General features: G+C 53.1%; 2 protein-coding genes across 2 annotated transcripts in view; both read left to right on the top strand.

The window, feature by feature from the left end:
• The window catches only part of LOC310966277 (haloacid dehalogenase-like hydrolase domain-containing 5), a gene marked incomplete at its 3' end in the record, with an annotated part of 37,991 nt that extends 30,784 nt beyond the window's left edge, over positions 1-7,207 (top strand). The window contains exons 4-10 of the mRNA XM_083940857.1: positions 1-42; positions 124-217; positions 2,314-2,347; positions 2,454-2,631; positions 2,714-2,890; positions 6,812-6,971; positions 7,049-7,207. The exon at positions 1-42 is cut by the window's left edge and continues 71 nt beyond it. Of these exons, the coding sequence (XP_083796983.1) occupies positions 1-42; positions 124-217; positions 2,314-2,347; positions 2,454-2,631; positions 2,714-2,890; positions 6,812-6,971; positions 7,049-7,207 (844 nt within the window). The remainder of the gene's footprint in view (positions 43-123; positions 218-2,313; positions 2,348-2,453; positions 2,632-2,713; positions 2,891-6,811; positions 6,972-7,048) is intronic.
• Positions 7,208-7,729: 522 nt separating this feature from the next.
• pcif1 (phosphorylated CTD interacting factor 1) overlaps positions 7,730-15,000 on the top strand; it is a 19,902-nt gene continuing 12,631 nt past the window's right edge. Inside the window, exons 1-6 of the mRNA XM_083940862.1 lie at positions 7,730-7,824; positions 10,632-10,789; positions 12,922-13,046; positions 13,152-13,304; positions 13,374-13,507; positions 13,590-13,747. Coding sequence (XP_083796988.1) covers positions 10,660-10,789; positions 12,922-13,046; positions 13,152-13,304; positions 13,374-13,507; positions 13,590-13,747 — 700 coding nt within the window. The 5' untranslated portion in view covers positions 7,730-7,824; positions 10,632-10,659. The remainder of the gene's footprint in view (positions 7,825-10,631; positions 10,790-12,921; positions 13,047-13,151; positions 13,305-13,373; positions 13,508-13,589; positions 13,748-15,000) is intronic.

Raw genomic sequence — 15,000 nt, 5'->3', positions numbered from 1 at the left:
GCTGGCGTCGGGACAGGGGCCCGTGGACGACATCGCCCGCTCGTATCCTTGACGACGGCAGCAGCAGCAGCCGCTGAGGCTCATGGGTAATGTAGTGTTGTAGAGTCTTAACGTGGCCCTCAGCTTAGGGTTCCGGAAGGTTCTGACCCTGGAGCAGATCCAGGATCAGCACCCGGACCTGGACATGGTGGACCACAGCCGCACCCCCAGACCCCCCGTGAGTGACCGTTAAATGGGACTGCTAAATGTGACCGTTACTTGTTACCTGTGACTGTTACCTGTGAGTGACCGTTAGTTGTGTCTGCTAAATGTGACCGTTAATCGTTACCTTTGACCGTTACTTGTGACTGCTAAATGTGACCGTTACCTGTTACCTGTGACCGTTACCTGTGACTGTTAATTGTGTCCGTTATATGTCACTGTTAAATGTGACTGTTAAATGTGACTGTTACTTGTGACCGTTACTTGTGACTGTTAAATGTGACTGTTGATTGTGACCGTTACCTGTGACTGTTAATTGTGTCCGTTACATGTGACTGTTAAATGTAACTGTTAATTGTGTCCGTTATGTCACTGTTAAATGTGACTGTTGAATGTGACCGTTACCTGTGACTGTTAAATGTGACTGTTAATTGTGTCCGTTATATGTCACTGTTAAATGTGACTGTTGAATGTGACCGTTACCTGTGACCGTTACTTGTGACTTGTGACTGTTACATGTGACTGTTAATTGTGTCCGTTACCTGTGACTGTTAAATGTGACTGCTGAATGTGACCGTTACCTGTGACTGTTAAATGTGACTGTTAATTGTGTCCGTTATATGTCACTGTTAAATGTGACTGTTGAATGTGACCGTTACCTGTGACTGTTAAATGTGACTGTTAATTGTGTCCGTTATATGTCACTGTTAAATGTGACTGTTGAATGTGACCGTTACCTGTGACCGTTACTTGTGACTTGTGACTGTTACATGTGACTGTTAATTGTGTCCGTTACCTGTGACTGTTAAATGTGACTGTTGAATGTGTCCGTTACCTGTGACTGTTAAATGTGACTGTTACTCGTGACCGTTACTTGTGACTTGTGACTGCTACTTGTGACCGTTAGTTGTGACCGTTAAATGTGACCGTTAATTGTGACTGTTACTCGTGACCGTTACTTGTGACTGTTACTTGTGACCGTTAAATGTGACCGTTACCGGTGACTGTTAAATGTGTCCGTTACCTGTGACTGTTAAATGTGACTGTTGAATGTGTCCGTTACCTGTGACTGTTGAATGTGACTGTTAATTGTGTCCGTTATATGTCACTGTTAAATGTGACTGTTGAATGTGACCGTTACCTGTGACTGTTAAATGTGACTGTTACTCGTGACCGTTAAATGTGACCGTTACCGGTGACTGTTAAATGTGTCCGTTACCTGTGACTGTTAAATGTGACTGTTGAATGTGACCTTTACCTGTGACTGTTAAATGAGACCGTTACCTGTGACTGTTAAATGTGACCCTTACCTGTGACCGTTACCTGTGACTGTTACCGGTGACTGTTAAATGAGACTGTTAAATGTGACCCTTACCTGTGACCGTTACCTGTGACTGTTACATGTGACCGTTACTTTTGACCGTTACTTGTGACTGTTAGTTGTGACCGTTACCTGTGACCGTTACTTGTGACCGTTACTTGTGACCGTTAGTTGTGACCGTTACCTGTGACCGTTACCTGTGACCGTTACTTGTGACCGTTACTTGTGACCGTTAGTTGTGACCGTTACCTGTGACCGTTACCTGTGACCGTTACATGTGACCGTTTCTTGCGACCGTTTCTTGCGACCGTTACTTGCGACTGTTACTTGTTACTTGTGACCGTTACTTGTTACCTGTGACCGTTACTTGCGACCGTTACTTGTTACTTGCGACCGTTACTTTTCACTTATGACCGTTACTTGCGACCGTTACTTGCGACCGTTACTTTTTACTTATGACCGTTACTTGCGACCGTTACTTGTGACCGTTACTTGTTTCTTGTGACCGTTACTTGTTTCTTGTGACCGTTACTTGTTTCTTGTGACCGTTACTTGTTACTTGCGACCGTTACTTGTGACCCTTACCTGTGACCGTTACATGTGACCGTTACTTGTGACCGTTACTTGTGACCGTTACTTGTGACCGTTACTTGCGACCGTTACTTGTGACCCTTACCTGTGACCGTTACATGTGACCGTTACTTGTGACCGTTACTTGTGACCGTTACTTGTGAGCCTTACTTGTGACCGTTACTTGTGACCGTTACTTGTGACCGTTACCTGTTCTCCAGTCGTCCCCGTCGCCGACTCTCCCGAAAATCCAAGGTAACTTTTTCCGACAATGACCGTTTATTTATTTTTGTTGTTGTTTTTTACCGTTTCCTGTTTTCAAAACCTACTTCCTGTCCCGCCCCCCTCCCCGTTGCCGTAGCGATCGTCCTCTTCGGCGAGCCAATCAGGTGGGAGAGCAGCCTGCAGCTGCTGGTGGACGTGTTGCTAACGGACGGGCGCCCCGGCGCCGCGTACCGGCCCGCGGCGCCGGCGCCCCAGCTGCCGGTGCTCGCCTGCAACGTGGACCTGACGTGGATGGCCGCCGCCCCGTCGCCACGGTAACCGCCGCCGCCGCCGCCGGAACCGCAGGCGATGGCGATGGCGGTTACCGTGGTGACGCCCGCCATTGTGTCGCCGCAGGTTCGGTCACGGCGTGTTCCTGCTGTGTCTGGAGGCGGCGTACAGGAAGTTGACGGGGCGCGAGCTGCGCTACGAGGCGCTGCTGGGGAAACCCGGCGTGCTCACGTACCGCTACGCCGAGCGCGTGCTGACGCGGCAGAACCGCGGACGCCGGGTGTCCACCATCTACGCCATCGGGTAACCAAAGCGTCCACAACACCAAAGCGTCCACAACACCGTCTAAACCAAACCGTCCATAACACCAAACCGTCCATAACACCAAACCGTCCATAACACCGTCCACACCAAACCGTCCATAACACCAAACCGTCCATAACACCAAACCGTCCATAACACCGTCCACACCAAACCGTCCATAACACCAAACCGTCCATAACACCAAACCGTCCATAACACCGTCCACACCAAACCGTCCATAACACCGTCCACACCAAACCGTCCATAACACCAAACCGTCCATAACACCAAACCGTCCATTACACCAAACCGTCCATAACACCAAACCGTCCATAACACCAAACCGTCCATAACACCGTCCACACCAAACCGTCCATAACACCAAACCGTCCATAACACCAAACCGTCCATAACACCGTCCACACCAAACCGTCCATAACACCAAACCGTCCATAACACCAAACCGTCCATAACACCAAACCGTCCATAACACCGTCCATAACACCAAACCATCCATAACACCAAACCGTCCATAACACCGTCCACACCAAACCGTCCATAACACCAAACCGTCCATAACACCGTCCACACCAAACCGTCCATAACACCAAACCGTCCATAACACCAAACCGTCCATAACACCGTCCACACCAAACCGTCCATAACACCGTCCACACCAAACCGTCCATAACACCGTCCACACCAAACCGTCCATAACACCAAACCGTCCATAACACCGTCCACACCAAACCGTCCATAACACCAAACCGTCCATAACACCAAACCGTCCATAACACCGTCCACACCAAACCGTCCATAACACCAAACCGTCCATAACACCGTCCACACCAAACCGTCCATAACACCGTCCATAACACCAAACCGTCCATAACACCAAACCGTCCATAACACCAAACCGTCCATAACACCAAACCGTCCATAACACCGTCCACACCAAACCGTCCATAACACCAAACCGTCCACAACACCAAACCGTCCATAACACCAAACCGTCCATAACACCAAACCGTCCACAACACCAAACCGTCCATAACACCGTCCACACCAAACCGTCCATAACACCAAACCGTCCATAACACCGTCCACACCAAACCGTCCATAACACCAAACCGTCCACAACACCAGAGCGTCCATAACACCAGAGCGTCCATAACACCAAACCGTCCATAACACCAAACCGTCCATAACACCAAACCGTCCATAACACCAAACCGTCCATAACACCAAACCGTCCACAACACCAAACCGTCCATAACACCGTCCACACCAAACCGTCCATAACACCAAACCGTCCATAACACCATTCACACCAAACCGTCCATAACACCAAACCGTCCACAACACCGTCCACACCAAACCGTCCACAACACCAAACCGTCCATAACACCAAACCGTCCACAACACCGTCCACACCAAACCGTCCATAACACCAAACTGTCCATAACACCAAACCGTCCATAACACCATCCAAACCAAACCGTCCACACCAAACCGTCCATAACACCAAACCGTCCATAACACCATCCAAACCAAACCGTCCATAACACCAAACCGTCCATAACACCAAACCGTCCATAACACCATCCACACCAAACCGTCCATAACACCAAACTGTCCATAACACCAAACCGTCCATAACACCATCCACACCAAACCGTCCATAACACCGTCCATAACACCAAACCGTCCATAACACCGTCCACACCAAACCGTCCATAACACCAAACCGTCCATAACACCGTCCACACCAAACCGTCCATAACACCAAACCGTCCATAACACCAAACCGTCCATAACACCAAACCGTCCATAACACCGTCTAAACCAAACCGTCCATAACACCAAACCGTCCATAACACCAAACCGTCCATAACACCGTCCACACCAAACCGTCCATAACACCAAACCGTCCATAACACCAAACCGTCCATAACACCAAACTGTCCATAACACCAAACCGTCCACACCAAACCGTCCATAACACCAAACCGTCCATAACACCAAACCGTCCATAACACCAAACCGTCCACACCAAACCGTCCATAACACCAAACCGTCCACACCAAACTGTCCATAACACCAAACCGTCCATAACACCAAACCGTCCATAACACCGTCCACACCAAACCGTCCATAACACCAAACCGTCCATAACACCAAACCGTCCATAACACCGTCCACACCAAACCGTCCATAACACCGTCCACACCAAACCGTCCATAACACCAAACCGTCCATAACACCGTCCACACCAAACCGTCCATAACACCAAACCGTCCATAACACCAAACCGTCCATAACACCGTCCACACCAAACCGTCCATAACACCATCCACACCAAACCGTCCATAACACCGTCCACACCAAACCGTCCATAACACCAAACCGTCCATAACACCAAACCGTCCATAACACCGTCCATAACACCAAACCGTCCACACCAAACCGTCCATAACACCAAACCGTCCATAACACCGTCCATAACACCAAACCGTCCATAACACCGTCCACACCAAACCGTCCACACCAAACCGTCCATAACACCGTCCACACCAAACCGTCCATAACACCAAACCGTCCATAACACCGTCCACACCAAACCGTCCATAACACCGTCCACACCAAACCGTCCATAACACCGTCTAAACCAAACCGTCCATAACACCAAACCGTCCATAACACCGGAGCGTCCATAACACCAAACCGTCCATAACACCAAACCGTCCATAACACCGTCCACACCAAACCCTCCATAACACCAAACCGTCCATAACACCAAACCGTCCATAACACCGTCCACACCAAACCGTCCATAACACCAAAGCGTCCATAACACCAAACCGTCCATAACACCGTCCACACCAAACCGTCCATAACACCAAACCGTCCATAACACCGTCCACACCAAACCGTCCATAACACCGTCCACACCAAACCGTCCATAACACCAAACCGTCCATAACACCAAACCGTCCACAACACCGTCCACATCAAACCGTCCATAACACCGTCCACACCAAACCGTCCATAACACCGTCCATAACACCAAACCGTCCATAACACCAAACCGTCCATAACACCGTCCACACCAAACCGTCCATAACACCAAACCGTCCATAACACCAAACCGTCCATAACACCAAACTGTCCATAACACCAAAACGTCCATAACACCAAACCGTCCATAACACCAAACCGTCCATAACACCAAACCGTCCATAACACCAAACCGTCCACACCAAACCGTCCATAACACCAAACCGTCCATAACACCAAACCATCCACACCAAACCGTCCATAACACCAAACCGTCCATAACACCAAACCGTCCACAACACCGTCTAAACCAAACCGTCCATAACACCGTCCACACCAAACCGTCCATAACACCAAACCGTCCATAACACCGTCCACACCAAACCGTCCATAACACCAAACCGTCCATAACACCAAACCGTCCATAACACCAAACCGTCCATAACACCAAACCGTCCACAACACCAAACCGTCCATAACACCAAACCGTCCATAACACCAAACCGTCCTTAACACCAAACCGTCCATAACACCGTCCACACCAAACCGTCCATAACACCAAACTGTCCATAACACCAAACCGTCCATAACACCGTCCACACCAAACCGTCCATAACACCAAACCGTCCATAACACCAAACCGTCCATAACACCGTCCATAACACCAAACCGTCCATAACACCAAACCGTCCATAACACCTTCCATACCAAACCGTCCATAACACCGTCCACACCAAACCGTCCATAACACCAAACCGTCCATAACACCATCCACACCAAACCGTCCATAACACCAAACCGTCCATAACACCATCCACACCAAACCGTCCATAACACCCTCTACCCCTTGTCCCCGTTGCCTAGCGACAACCCGACGACGGACATCTACGGCGCCAACCTGTACAACCGTTACCTGGGGGAGCAGCACGCCGCCGTCACCGCGGCGACCAACGGCGAGCCGGTCGCCCGGGGAACGGGGGGTCAGGAGGAGGAGTCTGCGGCCGCCCGGTGCCGCTCCATCCTGGTGAGTTCCCCGGTTCGATCACCGTTAACCGTCACCGTGAACGTAACCATGCTGACACTGAGGGGGCGTGTCCGCAGGTGTGCACCGGCGTCTACAGCCCCGGAGCGCCGGACGCGGCGGCGGCGTTCCACGGTCACAGGGACCTGCAGCCGGAGCCGCACCTGGTGACGCCGGACCACGTGGTGGAGGACGTGGAGGCGGCGGTGGACCTGATGCTGCAGCAGGAGGGACTCTGATCCTGGATCAGGTCTCAGGGGCAGCAGCTCCAGCCTCTGATCCTGGATCAGGTCTCAGGGGCAGCAGCTCCAGCCTCTGATCCTGGATCAGGTCTCAGGGGCAGCAGCTCCAGCCTCTGATCCTGGATCAGGTCTCAGGGGCAGCAGCTCCAGCCTCTGATCCAGGATCAGCAGCTCCAGCCTCTGATCCTGGATCAGCTCATTCAATAAAATCATGTTTTATTCCAAAAAAAATCGTGTTTTTCTGTTTATTTTCTTATTTTTATTCACTTTAATGAATTATTTTTCATAGTTTTATTTTTTATTTTTATACTTTAATTCATTACGAATTTTTATACTTGAATGTGTAATTTTTATACTTGGATTAAATATTATTTATTTAATTTCTAAACATTATTTTAGTCGCATTTAAGTATGTGAGGTCAGAGTTGACCTGCTCAAAATGGCGGCGCCAACTTGGACGTCCCGGAAACAGGAAGCGGGACGAACACCGCGCCTGCGCAGTGGCTCTCCCCGCGTCCCCGTAAAGATGTCTGAGCAGGCGGGGAGGGAGCGGAGCGGAGCACCCGAAACAAGCGCACCGAAGCCCGCGACTCTCCGCACTTTCACCGACCAAGGTAAGGGCGGCCGGCCCCGCGGAGCCCCTCCGACGGCACCGACGCGCGGCGGAACCTCTCCGCCTCCTAGTGAGCCGGACTCTGGGCGCGCAGGTCGCCGCGGAGCTCCGTAGTGAAGAGCGGAGCGCGGAGCTCTGTGGCAGGGGCGTGTCCGCCATCTTGTCTGCTGAGAAGTGGCGCGTAAACAGCAGCTGTCGCTCACAGAGGAGGGGGAGGGGGGAGGGGGGGTGTGCTCAAAATGGCCGTCAACGGCGGGAGGGAGGCTCGGTGCTCGGTGCTCTCCACACCGGGGGTCGGCCCCGGTGTGGACCGACTCCCGGGAGCCGCCGTGTCCGTGTGTCGAGCCGCAGCTTAGTGCCGTCCTCCCCCCTCCTCCCCCCTTCACTCCCCCCTCCCCCCTCCTCCTCCGTGTATGTGTTGCGCATGCGCGGAACTGCGTGTGAGGAAGAAAGCAAAACAATAACAATAATAATAACAAACACTGTTGCTACGGTAACGTTGCTACAGTCACACGCCGTCCGTTGCTACAGTAACGTTGCTACAGTAACGTTGCTACGGTAACACGCCGTCTGTTGCTACAGTAACACGTCTGTTGCTACAGTAACGTTGCTACAGTCACACGCCGTCCGTTGCTACAGTAACGTTGCTACAGTCACACGCCGTCCGTTGCTACAGTAACACGCCGTCTGTTGCTACAGTAACGTTGCTACAGTAACACGCCGTCTGTTGCTACAGTAACACGCCGTCTGTTGCTACAGTAACGTTGCTACAGTAACACGCCATCTGTTGCTACAGTAACACGCCGTCTGTTGCTACAGTGACGTTGCTACAGTAACACGCCGTCTGTTGCTACAGTAACGTTGCTACAGTAACGTTGCTACAGTAACGTTGCTACAGTAACACGCCGTCTGTTGCTACAGTAACGTTGCAACAGTAACGTTGCTACAGTAACACGCCGTCCGTTGCTACAGTAACGTTGCTACAGTAACACGCCGTCTGTTGCTACAGTAACACGCCGTCCGTTGCTACAGTAACGTTGCTACAGTAACGTTGCTACAGTAACGTTGCTACAGTAACACGCCGTCTGTTGCTACAGTAACACGCCGTCTGTTGCTACAGTAACGTTGCTACAGTAACACGCCGTCTGTTGCTACAGTAACGTTGCTACAGTAACGTTGCTACAGTAACGTTGCTACAGTAACACGCCGTCTGTTGCTACAGTAACGTTGCTACAGTAACGTTGCTACAGTAACGTTGCTACAGTAACACGCCGTCTGTTGCTACAGTAACACGCCGTCCGTTGCTACAGTAACGTTGCTACAGTAACACGCCGTCTGTTGCTACAGTAACACGCCGTCTGTTGCTACAGTAACACGCCGTCTGTTGCTCCAGTAACGTTGCTCCAGTAACGTTGCTACAGTAACGTTGCTACAGTAACACGCCGTCTGTTGCTACAGTAACACGCCGTCCGTTGCTACAGTAACGTTGCTACAGTAACACGCCGTCTGTTGCTACAGTAACACGCCGTCTGTTGCTACAGTAACGTTGCTACAGTAACACGCCGTCTGTTGCTACAGTAACGTTGCTACAGTAACACGCCGTCCGTTGCTACAGTAACGTTGCTACAGTAACACGCCGCCTGTTGCTACAGTAACGTTACTACAGTAACACGCCGTCTGTCGCTACGGTCACACGCCGTCTGTTGCTACAGTAACGTTGTTACAGTGACACGCCGTCTGTTGCTACAGTAACGTTGTTACAGTAACACGCCGTCTGTTGCTACAGTAACACGCCGTCTGTTGCTACAGTAGCACGCCGTCTGTTGCTACAGTAACGTTACTACAGTAACGTTGCTACAGTAACACGTCTGTTGCTACAGTAACGTTGCTACAGTAACACGCCGTCCGTTGCTACAGTAACATTGCTACAGTCTCACGCCGTCTGTTGCTACAGTGACAGGCCGTCTGTCGCTACAGTAACGTTGTTACAGTAACACGCCGTCTGTTGCTACAGTAACACGCCGTCTGTTGCTACAGTAACACGCCGTCCGTTGCTACAGTAACGTTGCTACAGTAACACGCCGTCTGTTGCTACAGTAACACGGCGTCTGTTGCTACAGTAACACGCCGTCTGTTGCTACAGTCACACGCCGTCTGTTGCTACAGTAACGTTGCTACAGTAACACGCCGTCTGTTGCTACAGTAACACGCCGTCTGTTGCTACAGAAACGTTGCTACAGTAACGTTGCTACAGTAACACGCCGTCTGTCGCTACAGTAACACGCCGTCTGTCGCTACGGTAACGTTGCTACAGTAACACGCCGTCTGTCGCTACAGTAACACGCCGTCTGTCGCTACAGTCGCACGCCGTCTGTCGCTACGGTAACACGCCGTCTGTCGCTACAGTCACACGCCGTCTGTCGCTACGGTAACACGCCGTCTGTCGCTACAGTAACACGCCGTCTGTCGCTACAGTAACACGCCGTCTGTCGCTACAGTCGCACGCCGTCTGTCGCTACGGTAACACGCCGTCTGTTGCTACAGTAACACGCCGTCTGTGGCTACAGTAACACGCCGTCTGTTGCTACAGTAACACGCCGTCTGTGGCTACAGTAACACGCCGTCTGTGGCTACAGTAACACGCCGTCTGTCGCTACAGTCACACGCCGTCTGTCGCTACAGTAACACGCCGTCTGTCGCTACAGTCACACGCCGTCTGTGGCTACAGTCACACGCCGCCTGTCGCTACGGTAACGCCGCCACAGTCGCACGCTTTATTTTGAAAGTCCAACTTCCTGTGTGCGGCAGGTCCATGTCCTGCTGACGAGCGGCTGAGATGTCCAATGACAGCCAGGCACCGGGGAAGGGGGAGGCGGCCATGATGCCCTCGCCCTCAGGCTCCGCCTCCTCGCAGGCACCGCCCCTTTCTCCGTCCACCCCCCCCTCCAAGCCCCCGGAGCTCCCAGGTACCTGTCTGTCTGACTCTGCCTGTCTGTCTGTCTGACTCTACCTGTCTGTCTGTCTGTCTGACTCTACCTGTCTGTCTGTCTGACTCTACCTGTCTGTCTGTCTGTCTGACTGTACCTGTCTGTCTGTCTGATTCTACCTGTCTGTCTGTCTGACTCTACCTGTCTGTCTGACTGACTCTGCCTGTCTGTCTGACTGACTCTGTCTGTCTGTCTGACTCTACCTGTCTGTCTGACTCTACCTGTCTGTCTGTCTGACTCTACCTGTCTGTCTGTCTGTCTGACTGTACCTGTCTGTCTGTCTGATTCTACCTGTCTGTCTGTCTGACTCTACCTGTCTGTCTGACTCTGCCTGTCTGTCTGTCTGACTCTACCTGTCTGTCTGTCTGACTCTACCTGTCTGTCTGTCTGTCTCTACCTGTCTGTCTGACTCTACCTGTCTGTCTGACTCTACCTGTCTGTCTGTCTGACTCTACCTGTCTGTCTGACTCTACCTGTCTGTCTGTCTGTCTGACTCTACCTGTCTGTCTGTCTGACTCTACCTGTCTGTCTGACTCTACCTGTCTGTCTGTCTGTCTGACTCTACCTGTCTGTCTGTCTGACTCTACCTGTCTGTCTGACTCTACCTGCCTGTCTGTCTGACTCTACCTGTCTGTCTGTCTGACTCTACCTGTCTGTCTGTCTGACTCTACCTGTCTGTCTGACTGACTCTACCCGTCTGTCTGACTCTACCTGTCTGTCTGTCTGTCTGACTCTACCTGTCTGTCTGTCTGACTCTACCTGTCTGTCTGACTCTACCTGTCTGTCTGTCTGTCTGACTCTACCTGTCTGTCTGACTGACTCTACCTGTCTGTCTGACTCTACCTGTCTGTCTGACTCTACCTGTCTGTCTGACTCTACCTGTCTGTCTGTCTGACTCTACCTGACTGACTGTCTGACTCTACCTGTCTGTCTGTCTGTCTGACTCTACCTGTCTGCCTGTCTGTCTGACTCTACCTGTCTGTCTGACTCTACCTGTCTGTCTGTCTGACTGTACCTGTCTGTCTGACTCTACCTGTCTGTCTGACTCTACCTGTCTGTCTGTCTGACTGTCTGTCTGTCTGTCTGTCTGACTCTACCTGTCTGTCTGACTGACTCTACCTGTCTGTCTGTCTGTCTGACTCTACCTGTATGTCTGTCTGTCTGACTCACCTGTCTGTCTGACTGACTCTACCTGTCTGTCTGTCTGACTCTACCTGTCTGTCTGTCTGACTCTACCTGTCTGTCTGTCTGACTCTGCCTGTCTGTCTGTCTGACTCTGCCTGTCTGTCTGACTGACTCTACCTGTCTGTCTGTCTGACTCTGCCTGTCTGTCTGACTGACTCTACCTGTCTGTCTGACTCTACCCCGTCTCTCCCTCTCCCTCTCTCACCCTCCTCTCTCTCACCCTCCTCTCTCTCACCCGTCCCTCTCTCACCCTCCTCTCTCTCACCCTCCTCCCTCTCACCCGTCTCTCTCTCTCACCCTCCTCCCTCTCTCACCCTCCTCTCTCTCTCACCCGTCTCTCTCTCTCACCCTCCTCCCTCTCTCACCCTCCTCTCTCTCTCACCCGTCTCTCTCTCACCCGTCTCTCTCTCACCCGTCTCTCCCTCTCTCTCACCCGTCTCTCCCTCTCTCTCACCCTCCTCCCTCTCACCCTCCTCTCTCTCACCCTCCTCCCTCTCTCTCCCTCTCTCCCCCTCCTCCCTCTCACCCGTCTCACTCTCACCCTCCTCCCTCTCTCACCCTCCTCTCTCTCTCACCCGTCTCTCTCTCTCACCCGTCTCTCTCTCACCCGTCTCCCTCTCACCCTCCTCTCTCTCACCCTCCTCTCTCTCTCACCCTCCTCCCTCTCACCCTCCTCTCTCTCACCCTCCTCTCCCTCTCACCCTCCTCCCTCTCTCACCCGTCTCCCTCTCTCACCCTCCTCCCTCTCACCCGTCTCTCCCTCTCTCACCCGTCTCTCTCTCACCCGTCTCTCTCTCACCCTCCTCCCTCTCCCCTGTCTCCCTCTCTCTCTCTCCCTCTCCCCCGTCTCTACCTCTCTCTCTCCCTCTCACCCGTCTCTCTCCCCCCCTCACCCGTCTCTCTCTCCCCGTCTCCCCCCCTCTCAGATGAGCTGGTCCAGGCGGGCTGGTCCAAGTGCTGGTCCCGGCGGGAGAACCGCCCGTACTACTTCAACCGCTTCACCAATCAGAGCCTGTGGGAGGTCCCGGTGCTGGGTCAGCATGATGTCATCGTGAGTGATGTCACTGCGGGGGGGGGGGGGCGTGCACGTGCGGGGGACGCCGGCGTGCGCCTCCGCCAGGAAGCTAACCACCGCTGTCTGTCTGTCTGTCCGCAGTCCGACCCCTTAGGCCTGAACGCCGCGCCGGCGGAGGGCGCCGCCCCGGCCGACGGCGCGGCCGCCGGAGACGGCAACCTCGGCAACGGCCAGAGGAAGAGGCGGAGCTCCGAGGAGCAGGGGGCGGGGCCTAACAGCTTCAAGCGCGCCAAGGTACGAAACCCGGCAACCGCCTCGTTTACGAAAGCGCCTCAGGGAACTCACGTGACCCTTGTTTTCCAGGTGGAGCCCACCACGCCCATCTCCCCCAGCACGCCGGGCGCCAAGCCCTGGAGCGCCGCCCCCGAGGACAAACCGGCGCCGCCGGCGACCCCCACCACCCCGAGCCCCGCCCCGGCCCCCTACAGACCAGCTGTGTGAGTGCGGAGGCCCCGCCCCCTCCTCCCGTTAGCATGTTTAGCCTCTCGTTCCGCGCTCTAATGTTGTTGCGGTCTTCAGGATCTACTGGGACCTGGACGTGCAGACCAACGCCGTGATCCGGGAGCACCCCCCCGCCGCCGTCCACCTGCCCCCCCACCCGGAGATCGAGCTGCAGAGGGCGCAGCTGGTCACCAAACTCCGCCAGCACTACCACGAGCTGTGTCACCAGAGAGAAGGTACCTTAGTCCGCAAGTCTCTTCCCGTTCCTTAGTCCGCAAGTCTCTTCCCGTTCCTTAGTCCCGAAGTCTCTTCCCGTTCCTTAGTCCCGAAGTCTCTTCCCGTTCCTTAGTCCCGAAGTCTCTTCCCGTTCCTTAGTCCCTAAGTCTCTTCCCGATCCTTAGTCCCGAAGTCTCTTCCCCGTTCCTTAGTCCCGAAGTCTCTTCCCGTTCCTTAGTCCTGAAGTCTCTTCCCGTTCCTTAGTCCTGAAGTCTCTTCCCGTTCCTTAGTCCCGAAGTCTCTTCCCGTTCCTTAGTCCCGAAGTCTCTTCCCGTTCCTTAGTCCTGAAGTCTCTTCCCGTTCCTTAGTCCCTAAGTCTCTTCCCGTTCCTTAGTCCTGAAGTCTCTTCCCGTTCCTTAGTCCTGAAGTCTCTTCCCGTTCCTTAGTCCCGAAGTCTCTTCCCGTTCCTTAGTCCCGAAGTCTCTTCCCGTTCCTTAGTCCTGAAGTCTCTTCCCGTTCCTTAGTCCCTAAGTCTCTTCCCGTTCCTTAGTCCTGAAGTCTCTTCCCGTTCCTTAGTCCCGAAGTCTCTTCCCGTTCCTTAGTCCCGAAGTCTCTTCCCGTTCCTTAGTCCCGAAGTCTCTTCCCGTTCCTTAGTCCTGAAGTCTCTTCCCGTTCCTTAGTCCCTAAGTCTCTTCCCGTTCCTTAGTCCTGAAGTCTCTTCCCGTTCCTTAGTCCGGAAGTCTCTTCCCGTTCCTTAGTCCTGAAGTCTCTTCCCGTTCCTTAGTCCCTAAGTCTCTTCCCGTTCCTTAGTCCTGAAGTCTCTTCCCGTTCCTTAGTCCTGAAGTCTCTTCCCGTTCCTTAGTCCGCAAGTCTCTTCCCGTTCCTTGGTCCCGAAGTCTCTTCCCGTTCCTTAGTCCCGAAGTCTCTTCCCGTTCCTTAGTCCCGAAGTCTCTTCCCGTTCCTTAGTCCCGAAGTCTCTTCCCGTTCCTTAGTCCCGAAGTCTCTTCCCGTTCCTTAGTCCCGAAGTCTCTTCCCGTTCCTTAGTCCCGAAGTCTCTTCCCGTTCCTTAGTCCCGAAGTCTCTTCCCGTTCCTTAGTCCCGAAGTCTCTTCCCGTTCCTTAGTCCCGAAGTCTCTTCCCGTTCCTTAGTCCCGAAGTCTCTTCCCCGTTCCTTAGTCCCGAAGTCTCTTCCCCGTTCCTTAGTCCCGAAGTCTCTTCCCGTTCCTTAGTCCCGAAGTCTCTTCCCGTTCCTTAGTACCGAAGTCTCTTCCCGT

Source organism: Echiichthys vipera (assembly GCF_963691815.1).
Source record: "Echiichthys vipera genome assembly, contig: SCAFFOLD_77, whole genome shotgun sequence".
NCBI classification, from domain to species: Eukaryota; Metazoa; Chordata; class Actinopteri; order Perciformes; family Trachinidae; genus Echiichthys; species Echiichthys vipera.
Note: the sequence above shows the minus strand (reverse complement) of the source record. Positions and strands in the feature narration are given on the sequence as shown.